General features: G+C 46.2%; 1 protein-coding gene across 2 annotated transcripts in view; it reads left to right on the top strand.

Annotated features, from left to right (window-relative positions):
* akap6 (A kinase (PRKA) anchor protein 6) overlaps nt 1-14,396 on the top strand; it is a 212,192-nt gene that overhangs the window by 9,675 nt on the left and 188,121 nt on the right. For both annotated transcript variants that reach the window (XM_038307063.1, XM_038307061.1), the window contains exon 2: nt 12,233-12,404. In XM_038307063.1, the coding sequence (XP_038162991.1) occupies nt 12,233-12,404 (172 nt within the window). The remainder of the gene's footprint in view (nt 1-12,232; nt 12,405-14,396) is intronic.

Here is a 14,396-nt window from a genome sequence, read left to right as displayed (position 1 = left end):
CATTATGTTTGTTGCAGATTTCCTAGGGAAAAAGCAATAATAATATTCAAGTGAAGTACAAGACTTTTTTTTTTGCAAGCCTGAAAAGCTAAGCTTTGACATACCCTACAGCAGAATAGTGCAAATCTACAAGATCTGTCTTGCATTCCTTGATGTGCACCGGTATTTTGGAGGCATAATAATCCAATATATGCATATGCGTTTGTGCAGTATCCAGCCACCACGGATACCTGACAATCTTGGACTGGCATTCATGAGTAAATTGTAATGTTCCTGGCTCTGGAGCTGCTAATTGCAATCAGTGCACCTGTTCTCTCTCCTCCCCTCCTGCTTAAAAGCTCTGTCCCTCCTGCCTCCAGTGCCAGAACGTCTCAAGCCTCTTGGTGAGAACTTCCAGCCTATTCTTTACGTGCATCTGCCTGTCTGAACCTCGACCTGTTTTTGTCCCAGTTTTTTGAGCCTGCCTTACCCCCTTTCTGGATTTTTGTCTGCCCGCCTGAGCCCTGCTCGTCAGCCTCAGAGATCTGGACTGCCAAACCGTGTTTCTGACCCAGCCTGCCTGTGAGTTACCGAGATTGCCTGCCCCTTTGAACTGTGTTTGCTTCTGTGGATGTTGAACTGGATTTGGACTCGGAACTTCCCCTGGATTCCCCCTTGGATACCTTTGCTGGATTTACGGACTCCCCCCTCGTCAAGACCCGGACCGAACCTAGGATTTCCCCAGCACGGACTCTCTCCTCTCCTGAAACCGGACTGAGCCCAACCGAGCCTTCTTGTAGCCAGGTTAGTGACCAAGTTCCTTACTCAAACATCTGCCTGCCCCCACTGGTCACTAACCACCACTCTGTCTATAGGAGCTGCCTGTCGCTGAGCCTGATCGTTCTTCCCGGGAGTCCGTGCCGCCCTCTCTCTCAAATAAAGACTGTTAACGTTTCACTGACCTGTTTGCGGGTTGTCTTTGGGTCCATCCATCTCCACTACAGTAATCCATTACAGTACGTTCTGGCCAAAAGAATGGAAAACATGGACCCGGCACCCGGGGATCAGTGGCGCGCGGGGGTAGAAAAGTCTATTTCTGACTTAGAAGCCGGCGTTTCGGAGATCCTCAATCATCTCCGAAACCAGGCTACCCCACAGCCTCCACTTCCGCAAGCAGCTCCTCCGAGTCCCCCGTCACTTCCGGTGACGTCATTTCCGTCAGAGCCCCGTCTCTCTCCGCCTGGGCTTTTTAGTGGCGATCCGGAGCATTGTCGGGCTTTTCTCACACAGTGTGAGATACATTTCGAGCTGCAGCCATCCTCCTTCCCCACTGACCGGTCTAGGGTCGCCTATGTTATTTCCCTGTTGGCTGGTAAAGCCAGACTGTGGGGAACCTCCGAGTGGCAGAATGATACACACATCTGCCACTCGTATGATGACTTCTCCAAAGAGCTTGTGAGGGTGTTCAGTCCCGTGCTCCCCTGCCGGGAGTCCTCTAGGGGGCTCTTATCTCTTAGACAGGGGGATAGATCAGTGGCTGATTATATTATTGATTTCCATTTACTGGCTGCAGAGAGTTTATGGAATGAATATGCCCTCATGGATGTTTTTATTCATGGTCTTAATGACAAGATTAAGGATGAGCTGGCCACCCGGGATTACCCTAAGACCCTAAGTCAGCTCGAGGAGCTTGCCACTAGGGTAGACCTCCGTCTAATGGAGCGAAGAAGGGAACGTCGCTCTAACCCCACAACCCATCCTCGGTTCTCGGCTCCCCCCCCTGTTTCATCTCCGGTTTCTCTTAAGCCCTCTGAACCTGAACCTATGCAGCTGGGCAAGGTGGGCCTGTCAAGAGATGAGTACCAGCGCAGACAGCAGCAGGGACTCTGTCTCTATTGCGGGGGGGATGGCCATCGAGCTCGGTCTTGTCCAGCAAAAGACAAAGCTCAGTAGGGGGTGGGGGATCCCTACTGAGCTACACCAAACTGGCCGTCTCCTCTGATCGTTTACTTCCAGCCACTCTAACCTTCTCCTCTGAATCCCATAGTTTGTCAGTTTTCATCGACTCAGGAGCCGACACTGAGTTCATGGATGAAGGTTTGGCCAGAAGATTGAGTATCCCACTCCACCCTGGCTCATCCCCCCGCAGTGTGCTCGCCCTGGATGGTCACGAACTCAACCAGTCACGCCTCGTCTCTGAACCTGTGGAGCTAACGATGGGAGGTAATCATAAGGAGATGCTGACTTTTATGATAATTGACTCCCCGCAGGTTCCTGTTATCTTGGGCGCCACCTGGCTCCGTAAACACAATCCCCAGATTGACTGGCGACGGGTCGAGGTGACGGGATGGGCTCCTTCCTGTTCTGAATTATGTCTGTTCTCCGCCCAGCCTCTTCACTCCGCTGAGGGTAAGACTAATGATTATTACCCAGATTTGTCCAAGGTCCCATCTGTTTACCATGACTTGAGGGAGGTTTTTAACAAATCCAAGGCCACGAGTCTCCCTCCTCATCGTCCTTTTGACTGTGCGATTGATCTGTTACCAGGCACCACCCCACCTAGAGGTCGCCTCTATTCTCTTTCCCCTCCTGAGACCCAAGCCATGCAGGACTACATTAATGACTCCCTAAGTGCGGGCATCATCCGCCCCTCTTCCTCCCCTGCAGGGGCAGGGTTTTTCTTTGTCGGGAAGAAGGATGGCTCCCTTCGTCCCTGCATTGATTATAGGGGGCTTAATAACATTTCGGTGAAGAACCGTTACCCTATCCCCCTAATGAACACGGCGTTTGATCAGGTCCAAGGGGCTAAAGTTTTCACTAAGTTGGACCTTCGTAATGCCTACCATTTGGTCCGTATTAGGGAGGGTGATGAATGGAAGACCGCTTTCAATACTCCTACCGGCCATTATGAGTATTTGGTCATGCCCTTTGGTCTTACCAACGCCCCAGCAGTTTTCCAAAATCTGGTTAACGAGGTTCTCAGGGACATGATTGGCCGCTTCGTGTTTGTTTATCTGGACGACATCCTCATCTATTCCAAGAACCTCACCCTTCACAAACAACACGTCCGTTCCGTCCTTCTCCGCCTCCTACAGAATCAGCTATACGTCAAAGCAGAGAAATGTGCTTTCCACACAGAATCAACCTCCTTCCTCGGCTTTGTTTTGTCCCCTGGACAAATTGCCATGGACCCAGTTAAGGTTCGAGCGGTCACCGAGTGGCCCACCCCGGTTGACCGTAAGCAGCTCCAGAGGTTTCTGGGGTTCGCTAATTTCTACAGGAGGTTTATTACCAACTACAGTCAGGTCGCTTCTCCACTCCACGCTCTCACCTCTAGCAAGGCCAAATTTGTTTGGAACGAGCAGGCAGAAATCGCCTTCAAACGCCTTAAGGAACGGTTCACCTCCGCACCTATCCTCGTTTCCCCCGACCCGGAGAGGCAATTCATCGTGGAGGTAGATGCCTCTAGTTCTGGGGTAGGGGCTGTACTTAGCCAAGAGTCCGGTGATGGCCGCATTCACCCTTGTGCTTTCTTTTCCAGGAAGTTGTCAAAATCAGAGCAGAATTATGATGTGGGCAACCGGGAGCTCTTGGCGGTTAAGTTGGCTCTCGAGGAGTGGAGGCACTGGCTCGAGGGCTCCAAGCTTCCATTCTTGGTCTGGACTGACCACCGCAACCTGGAATATCTCAAGACTGCTAGGAGACTAAACCCCAGACAGGCCAGGTGGGCTTTGTTTTTCAGTCGTTTCAACTTCACCCTTTCCTACAGGCCGGGTCCTAAGAACATCAAGCCCGACGCCTTGTCCAGGCTCTTCGAGGCAGAGGAGGTAGACGACGACCAAGAACGGGGGTTCATCCTGCCAGACACAGTAAGGTGTGCTGTTTCCCGCCTCGGGTTTGAGAAGGAGGTAAGGGACTCTCTAGGGTCTGTACAGATACCCGAGGCCTGTCCCAAGGACAGGCTCTTTGTCCCTCTCCACCTCAGACCCAAAGTCGTTGATCTCTGTCACAGCTCTCGCCTTTATGGTCATCCTGGCATCAACAAAACCATTCGGCTCATCCGATCTCAGTTTTGGTGGCCTTCTCTGGCCAAAGACGTCGGTGAGTTCGTCTCTGCCTGTTCCCCCTGCAATCAGGCTAAGGCTTCCCGTCGCCCTCCGTCAGGTCTGCTTCGACCTCTGCCCATCCCTTCTCGGCCTTGGTCCAGCCTTTCTATGGACTTCATCACTGGTCTCCCCTCCTCCGACGGCTTCTCAGTTATCCTCACAATTGTGGACCGTTTCTCCAAAATGGTCCATTTGGTCCCTTTACCCAAGCTCCCCTCAGCCAAAGAGATGGGGTTGATCCTGGCCAAGGAGGTGTTTAGGTTACATGGCCTGCCTTCTGACATTGTGTCAGATCGGGGTCCCCAGTTTGTGGCCCGTTATTGGCAGGAGTTTTGTGCCATGCTCGGCATCTCCGTTAACCTCTCCTCCGGCTTCCACCCCCAAACTGACGGCCAATCTGAAAGGATGAATCAGGAGGTCGAGACCAAGATTCGCCTCTTTTGCCAGTCTGATCCCTCTAAATGGGCTCTGAATTTGCCCTGGGTCGAGCACGCGATTAACGCCACCCCTTCCAGCTCTACAGGTCTCTCCCCCTTCTACGTCGTTTTCGGGTTCCAGCCGCCGGTGTTCACTACTGAGGAGGTAGAGTCCAGGGTCCCCTCTGCCCGCCTTTCTGCCATGAGGTGCCGGCGTGCCTGGAGGCGGGCCAAGAGAGCCATACACGCGGCCTCCCAAAATCAGGTCCGTGCAGCTAACCTCCGGCGAGTTCCAGCCCCGCAGTACCAGGTGGGAGACAGGGTCTGGCTTTCCACCAGGGACCTTCCCCTGAAGGTCGACAATAGGAAGTTGGCTCCGCGGTTCGTCGGACCGTTCACCGTCTCCAAGGTGGTCAACCCGGTGGCAGTACGCCTCCGCCTCCCTCCCACCATGAAGGTCCATCCCACTTTTCATGTCTCCCGGGTCAAACCTGTCAAAACCTCCAGTTTGGTTCCCTCCTCCACGCCCCCACCGCCCGCCCGCCTGGTTGATGGCTCCCCGGTTTACTCTGTTAGGAGGCTCCTGAAGTCCCGTAAGTGGGGTCGTGGTACCCAGTACCTCGTTGATTGGGAGGGCTATGGGCCCGAAGAGCGTCAGTGGGTTCCTGCCCGCCACATCTTGGACAAATCCCTTATTAGGGATTTCCACAGGGCCCACCCGGACCAGCCTAGGGCGTCTGGAATCCGCCCTTGAGGGTGGGGCTCTGTAATGTTCCTGGCTCTGGAGCTGCTAATTGCAATCAGTGCACCTGTTCTCTCTCCTCCCCTCCTGCTTAAAAGCTCTGTCCCTCCTGCCTCCAGTGCCAGAACGTCTCAAGCCTCTTGGTGAGAACTTCCAGCCTATTCTTTACGTGCATCTGCCTGTCTGAACCTCGACCTGTTTTTGTCCCAGTTTTTTGAGCCTGCCTTACCCCCTTTCTGGATTTTTGTCTGCCCGCCTGAGCCCTGCTCGTCAGCCTCAGAGATCTGGACTGCCAAACCGTGTTTCTGACCCAGCCTGCCTGTGAGTTACCGAGATTGCCTGCCCCTTTGAACTGTGTTTGCTTCTGTGGATGTTGAACTGGATTTGGACTCGGAACTTCCCCTGGATTCCCCCTTGGATACCTTTGCTGGATTTACGGACTCCCCCCTCGTCAAGACCCGGACCGAACCTAGGATTTCCCCAGCACGGACTCTCTCCTCTCCTGAAACCGGACTGAGCCCAACCGAGCCTTCTTGTAGCCAGGTTAGTGACCAAGTTCCTTACTCAAACATCTGCCTGCCCCCACTGGTCACTAACCACCACTCTGTCTATAGGAGCTGCCTGTCGCTGAGCCTGATCGTTCTTCCCGGGAGTCCGTGCCGCCCTCTCTCTCAAATAAAGACTGTTAACGTTTCACTGACCTGTTTGCGGGTTGTCTTTGGGTCCATCCATCTCCACTACAGTAATCCATTACATAAATCTGAAATCTTAACAGACAAAAATACTGTTAAAGCTTTATTGCAATGGGCTTTTTTCATCTTCGGACATTATTTGATACAAAGCAGTAAAGTAATTGTAAATCATAGCATATATCTGAATGTGTTTTCTTTTAAGATTGTTGGAGAACATTTTCCGTTGCCAATAAGCATGAGAGTCCTTTTGGTGTTTTTTCAAAGTGTTTTTCAAGTGGAAAAAGTGAAACTCTTCCTAAATTCTTCTCTCCTATATGGTACAAAACATATTTTCCCTCTTGTCTGTTTTTGGGAAAAAAAGGAAAGGCTAAAAATATGGCATAGCCTAAAAGTGTTAGCATTTTAATCCATCAACAACAAAAATCAGTGTCTTGTAAAATTTGTTTATACAGTACATGCTGATGATCTAAAACTACTGAAAATATTCTAAGACCCATAATGTGTGGATCCCACTTCTGCCAATTCTTGTTTCCGTGACACTCCAGTGACATATAGTCGAACTCTTTGTTTTACTGCTTGCTGAGGCCTCATTGTTGTCACTGACTGCACTCTGTCCAACTGCAGCTTCTTCTGTGTTGCCCTCTCTGACTGGCCTGACGTTCGGTGGTACACTGTTACTTAACATCATGCTCTGCCTTGTGACATCATTTCAACACTTTTTACTCATACCCACAAACTAGAATTTGTGTCAACATAGAAGGGATGGGTTTGTAGTTAGAAATTACAGTTTTATTTAGAACTTTCAAATAAATCAACTAACAGGCAAACTAAATTCACATGTACAAACAATTTACAATAAAATTAATTAAACACTACATTCCAGTTTGTAATGTATTCACTTTAGCACGCTATCTGCAATATAGTAGACAGCATGCCTCACACTGTCTGCCTGACACCCTAGAACAGAAATGTTACAATAACAGTAGTGCTTTTATTTTATTTATTTTATAGTTTGGGACTCCATTTCAGACACAAGAATACAATAAATGACAGTATATGTCCTTGTAACAATTAAAGGAAGAAGGTACAGTCTGAAAAAGGATGTATTGGCAGAAGCTTTAGCTTATAATGCCCACCCTACAAAACCATTGGACAAAAAAAAAAAAAAAAAAAGCTGGCTACATTTTAAGATAATTATTATACAATAGCATTTTGGAAAAAGGAAGTGCAGCCAATATCTTGATGCTATTGATTACATTTACATAGTTCATATTCTTTAATCATCTTATTCTTACATGTTTTTAAACCTTAATAATGTTCTCCAGTCTTTTAGCTCCTGTTCTAGTTTGTTCCATACATAAACCCCAACAAAAGAAATACAACGTTTGTTCTTGCTTTTGGTTTTCTGAATACTTTATAACCCCTAAGATCATAAGCACTGTCCCTGATCAAGAACAGACCCTGAATATGTACTGGAAACAAATAATTGTTTACCTTGTAGATGAATTGAGCTACATGGGATCAAATCTTTAATTTTCAGTGTTTTTAAATGAACAATAAGTTGGTTTGTATGCTCTCTATAATCTGCTTTATTTCCAGTTCTAATAGCTCCTTTTTTCCACAGTTTTTAAGTTAGTGTTGGAAGTATTGTAAAACAAAAATGACAAATGGGTAACGCAAGGGATGATAGGTTATGGTCGGTTATGTATGTTCACATACCTCTTTTTTATTTAATTTTTTTTTATTTATTTCGAACATGCAAGAGAAAAACAAAAAAATAATAAAATAATGTTTTAAAACATTGGAGAGAAAAACAGCACAAGGTATCGTTCTTTCCTAAATTAATATACCTCTATTACATGTGCGAATTGCCATTCTCTGTTTATAAAGCTGTTCAACCCGTTTGAAGTCCTCCTATGTCAGGTCAGAGAGCAGACGGCCACTGCAGCTTGTTAAAGTTAGGTGCTTGTAGCTACAGAGACACAAATATTTGCATTCACAATATCTGTATTATGATTATCTTTACAGATATACACTATATTGCCAAAAGTATTTGCTCACCTGCCTTGACTCACATATGAGCTTAAGTGACATCCCGTTCCTAATCCATAGGGTTCAATATGACGTCGGTCCACCCTTTGCAGCTAGAACAGCTTCAACTCTTCTGGGAAGGCTGTCCACAAGGTTTAGGAGTGTGTTTATGGGAATTTTTGACCATTCTTCCAGAAGCGCATTTGTGAGGTCGCACACTGATGTTGGACGAGAAGGCCTGGCTCTCAGTCTCCGCTCTAATTCATCCCAAAGGTGTTCTATCAGGTTGAGGTCAGGACTCTGTGCAGGCCAGTCAAGTTCATCCACACCAGACTCTGTCATCCATGTCTTTATGGACCTTGCTTTGTGCACTGGTGCACAGTCATGTTGGAAGAGGAAGGGGCCAGCTCCAAACTGTTCCCACAAAGTTGGGAGCATGGAATTGTCCAAAATGTCTTGGTATGCTGAAGCATTCAGAGTTCCTTTCACTGGAACTAAGGGGCCAAGCCCAGCTCCTGAAAAACAACCCCACACCATAATCCCCCCTCCACCAAACTTTACACTTGGCACAATGCAGTCAGACAAGTACCGTTCTCCTGGCAACCGCCAAACCCAGACCCGTCCATCAGATTGCCAGATGGAGAAGCGCGATTCGTCACTCCAGAGAACGCGTCTCCACTGCTCTAGAGTCCAGTGGCGGCGTGCTTTACACGACCGCATCCGACGCTTTGCATTGCACTTGGTGATGTATGGCTTGGATGCAGCTGCTCGACCATGGAAACCCATTCCATGAAGCTCTCTGCGCACTGTTCTTGAGCTAATCTGAAGGCCACATGAAGTTTGGAGGTCTGTAGTGATTGACTCTGCAGAAAGTTGGCGACCTCTTCGCACTATGCGCTTCAGCATCCGCTGACCCCGCTCCGTCAGTTTACGTGGCCTACCACTTCGTGGCTGAGTTGCTGTCGTTCCCAAACACTTCCATTTTCTTATAATACAGCTGACAGTTGACTGTGGAATATTTAGGAGCGAGGAAATTTCACGACTGGATTTGTTGCACAGGTGGCATCCTATCACAGTTCCACGCTGGAATTCACTGAGCTCCTGAGAGCGACCCATTCTTTCACAAATGTTTGTAAAAACAGTCTGCATGCCTAGGTGCTTGAATTTATACACCTGTGGCCATGGAAGTGATTGGAACACCTGATTCCAATAATTTGGATGGGTGAGCAAATACTTTTGGCAATATAGTGTATTTTAAAAAACCTTTGCTTGTCGTAAAAACATTTTCACTTACCGGTGGTGAGTAAGACATAGTAGTAAAAATTCCAAATCTTTAGCTTGAATGAGCGATGAGCGACTTATAAACAAAGCGTGCACGGGAAGAAATCGGCTTGTGCATGCTTCTACTTCTTCTTGTAAGGTTTTATGGCGGTTTTTAAAGTAGTTATAGTACATTACCGCCACCAACTGATAAGGAGTTAAACAAGGAAACAGGAATCAAGACTCTCCCCCAGAAAAAGAAAAAAAAGTATTTCTAATTGATCTTTAAGTTTTCGTTACTCTGCCAGTTTCTGATGGTCCTACTCATTTTCCCATCATACTTTAACCGTTTCCCAGTTTAAATCTCTAACTTCAAGATACTTCTCTGCAGCTTTCACTATTATTTAGATTTTTTGGGGGGTTTTCTTTGATGTGTGAAAACAACAATTGATAACTTCTACCATGAAAAGTATAAAATCTTTCTTTACAATCAATGAATCTTCTGCAATTTTGGGAAACTCATCCAGAGGTTCTGAACTTGTCATTTGCACCGCTGTTGGTTTGGGTCTTTCTGACTGAGATGGGATTTTTTTTGCATTTTCAGCCTAAGTTATTCCAAGGTCTAATTTCACTTTTCTTATCTCTTCATATCTTTTGCTCACTTCACAACTTTGATATGCAGCATTATGTTCTCCACCACAGCTGCAGCATTTAATCTTTACTTCTTTCCCACACTTTCCATATTCATGCTCTCCAGCACATCATTGTTTGCCCTTACATACTGCTGCTATATGTCCAAATGTTTGGCATTTGAAACATTTCAGAGGCGGAGGATTGTGTATCTTGACATTGTAGCTCATATAGCCAATGAAAACCTTACACTGGAAAAAATTGAAATCTAGATAAGTAATTTTTCTCTTAAAGCTACAGTGTGTAATAATTACAGGGATATACAGTCAGAAATGTAATATATTACACATAACTATGTTATTTTATCATCATCTACGTGCTCAGCCTCTTAACCTTAACATTTGCGTTGCCTTAGAATTCGTTATTTATAATTACATAGGAGCGGGTCTCGCAGCCATGGAGGCAGACATCTTTGCGCTACGGCAGCGCAGAGCCAACAAACTAGCGATTGCGAGATCACCAAAATGTCACAACGATGTAGAAAAAATAACGGGTATATTTATTATCATAAGTCTACATGAAATCTATACCCTACACAGACTAATGAAATACTATCTGTAAAATTATCTATGTAAACAAACCTCATCACTTGAGAAGGTAGGTGATGCGGACGTCGTGAAAGACATTTTGTCCCGTAACACTCGCCCTACTGTTGGGGGGGAGAAGCGGTGGGGGGGGAGATGTTCATGTTGCTGCAGTCTGCAGTCTGACCGCTAGATGTCGCTAAAAGTTACACACTGTAGCTTTAAAATAAGTGCATTTGTTCTTGTATTGAGGAGGTAAAAGGGACATTTTGCCAATGGAACTAGAAAATTTACATGTAAAATAAGAAAACACAATTGCATTGTCTTTTTTCAAGTACATGTTATCTAACTATCAAATTTTAATAATAAAAATAATCATTCTATAGGCAAACTACCTGATTTACCTACTCAAATTAAGGGTAAATACACTTAATTTAAGAATTTTTTTTTTTTTCTAGATCGTTTTTCCAGTTTACTGGGTACATTGGAAAAATTATGTAGAAATAAGTAAACATTTCCTAAATTAAGTGTGTTTACCCTTAATTTGAGTCGGTTAATGAGATAGTTTGGCAATAGAATGAGTATTTTTACCCTTAAAATAAGATAATTAGATAATATGAACTTGAAATAAGACAATACAATTGTGTTTTCTTATTTTAAAAGTAAATTGTCTTGTTCCATTGGCAAAATGTCACTTTTAGCTCTTCAATCCAAGAGCAAATGCACTTTTTTAAAGAAAAAATGACTTATCAAGATTTCGATTTTTTCCAATGTAACTGCTCCTCTTCAAATTTGATTAATACTGATAGGCTGTCTCACCTTTCTCCATTTCTTGTTGTTTTAGACCGTTTCATCTCTTTTACTTTTGCACCACTTACATTTTCTAGAATCTCTTTGTGAGTTACTTTTAGAGGACCTCCTCCAAGGACTCCCCTGCTAATCATTTTGTTCTCCACCAAGCTGCACTGAACTCTTTTCCCCTCAATCTTGTTAATTCATATGGCTTTGCCTTGTTGAGCGCTGTCTCTGCAGTGGATTAACAGGTCTCCACTTTATAGTATTTTGGGACTTCTCCTACAAGTTTTTTTTTTCTTCGATTTTGTTAACTGAACCGGATTCCAATCTGCAAAAGAGTCTCCCTGATTAACTAGTTTGAATATTACTTTGTAATAATTTTTATTTCCTGTGGAATTTCTAGATTGTTCATTACTTGATTGTTCTAAACTGGATTCCCCTTTTTCAAATTTTTCGATTGTACTCTATTCCAAACTTCTTCATTTTCTCTATTTCCTTCTTCCATCCCACAAGAATCACTCCCTGTTTACTCGTTACTCACGACCTTGGACATTTCGTACAGCACAGAAATAGGGCATACAATTCAAAAATGTTTTGTAAAAGAGCATACAATGTAAGCCTCTACACATTGCTGGCTAAAAGCCTGCCTATCAGCGTCTTTGTATTTTTGTGATTGCAGATAGTGATGATCCATTTTTGCCCTAAGACCATCACTCACAGTCTCATCAATTTCTGCATGCTATTTGAAGGTTTTCATGTTGTTCTCTTCTCCTGGCATCTTCTTCCTTGTCAGTGTCCTCTGTAAGCACAGGTCTCACAAACTTTTCTAATTTTGAATTCAGAGAGCCAAGCATTTCTGACTTATTCCTCAGCCTTTTTTCTCTGTATCAGAACTGGGCTATTAAACCTAAACCTAGCTTTAAACTAAGTTGGACCATATGGATTCATGTGTATATATTTATTGCATTTCTTTTGTGTTCTTCTGTATTGATTTAAGGACAAAGAAACTACCTGCTCTTCACACCGGAGCAGACTGGAAGGTCGTTCTCAATTTACCAGAGATTGAGAAGTGGCTGAAAACAACGAGCAACAGAGTTGCACAGCTCACTTACTCAGTTGGACAAGACAGTGAAAACAAACATGTGGATGTCCACCTGGTACAACTTAAGGTAAACCAAAAGGTTTTTTGGCTTTTATTGTAAAATTTTTCTTTTCTCTGCATCACTTCTTTTTCATACAGGGTTTGTTCAAACAGGTTAGTCTTAATTATTCTTCACTCAATTGGAAATATAAGAGTCTTTTCTTCTGGAGTACCTTCTGTAATTCCAAATACTACAAGTTTGAACAAATTCAACAATAAATCTTTAATGATTAGTTTGGCTTTTCATCTACTAAAAAACTACCCTGCCATGTTGTGACCTCTATTGTTGAGAGTGCATCAAACTGCAAATTAGCAAACCATAAAGCATTGCAGAAAAAAACAAAAAAATAAAATCAGACAAATAGTTCATATAGAAATTTATAATATTGACTTTATCAACTTAATTTTATAAACTTAACTTTATCTTCTTGTGGCACCCGAGAGGTGCGATCATCTTTAAAAAAAACATAAAAACCAAACAGACTGCGGCGATTGTGAGCAGGGCCTTAAAAAGTTTAATAGATTAAAAGTTCAATAATTTACGTAAAAAGACGAGCTCGCTAAAAGTGTTCAATAAAATACGTTAAAAGGAAAAAGATAAAAAAAAGATAGATAAAAGAGAAAAGATTAAAAAGAAAGATAAAAATCCAGATGGTGGAGAGCAGCAGAGTCAATGGGGAAGTCTGTTAAAAGACGCGTACTTGGCGGGTACAATGGAGGGCACCGTCCACCCCAGCGCTGGGTCCTCTTTCCGGAGCGCTGCGGGTGTGGGCCTCTCCAGCATAGCTGGCCTTAGCAAGGTCACCTCCAACACGCGCCTCCACCCCAGCGCTGGATCCTCGTTCCGGCACGCTGCGCGTGTGGGCCTCTCCAGCATAGCTGGCCTGCGAGGTCACCTCCAACACGCGCCTCTCGCCAGCGTGCCTCTGCGCCTCGCTCCATGACGGGCCTCTCTGCACCCCGCTCCGGCGTGCGTCTCTGCGCCTCGCTCCATCACGGGCCTCTCTGCACCCCGCTCCGGCGTGCGTCTCTGCACCTCGCTCCGGTGCGCGTCCCTGCACCTCGTTTCGGTGCGCGTCCCTGCACCTCGCTCCGGTGCGCGTCCCTGCACCTCGCTCCGGTGCGCGTCCCTGCACCTCGCTCCGGTGCGCGTCCCTGCACCTCGCTCCGGTGCGCGTCCCTGCACCTCGCTCCGGTGCGCGTCCCTGCACCTCGCTCCGGTGCGCGTCCCTGCACCTCGCTCCGGTGCGCGTCCCTGCACCTCGCTCCGGTGCGCGTCCCTGCACCTCGTTTCGGTGCGCGTCCCTGCACCTCGCTCCGGTGCGCGTCCCTGCACCTCGCTCCGGTGCGCGTCCCTGCACCTCGCTCCGGTGCGCGTCCCTGCACCTCGCTCCGGTGCGCGTCCCTGCACCTCGCTCCGGTGCGCGTCCCTGCACCTCGCTCCGGTGCGCGTCCCTGCACCTCGCTCCGGCGGCCTCCGGCCGTCAGTCCCCAAACCTCTCCCGCTGCTTCTCTCTCACCCGCTCCGTCCGGCTCCCTCCATGATCGGCCGTCCGGTGTCTGTCTCCAACCAAACCTTCCCATGTCCGGTGTCTGTCCCTCCAACCAAGCAGCTGCCCTTTTTTAAATCAGCGTCCCAGTCGGCACGCTGCTTAGTTGATTGGGAACACCTGTGCCGTTGTGGGCGTGTCCAGGTGTGTGTGGCAATGTGGCCTCCAAACAAAATCCAAAAAAACATGCAACACACAAAATTGAAAACAAGCAAACAAGTTCAAAAATAAAGAAAATCCAAAATTAGAAAACGTGCAACAACTTAACAAAAAGGCCACATTACCACATCCCCCCACACTTTAATAAGGCCCGTCCCGGCCGATCCATAGTCCTATGGGAGAGCACCTTCCCATCTGATTTAAAAAAATAAATAAATAAAATAAAACCCGTTAAAAACACTGCTCACAACCCCGCAGTCCTACCAGCAACGCCAGATTCTGTGGCACCCGAGAGGTGCGATCATCTTTAA

Source organism: Cyprinodon tularosa, unplaced genomic scaffold, assembly GCF_016077235.1.
Source record: "Cyprinodon tularosa strain WSP-4 unplaced genomic scaffold, ASM1607723v1 ctg6, whole genome shotgun sequence".
NCBI lineage: Eukaryota > Metazoa > Chordata > Actinopteri > Cyprinodontiformes > Cyprinodontidae > Cyprinodon > Cyprinodon tularosa.
The sequence above is the reverse complement of the archived record's forward strand: the minus strand, read 5'-3'. Positions and strand labels throughout refer to the sequence as shown.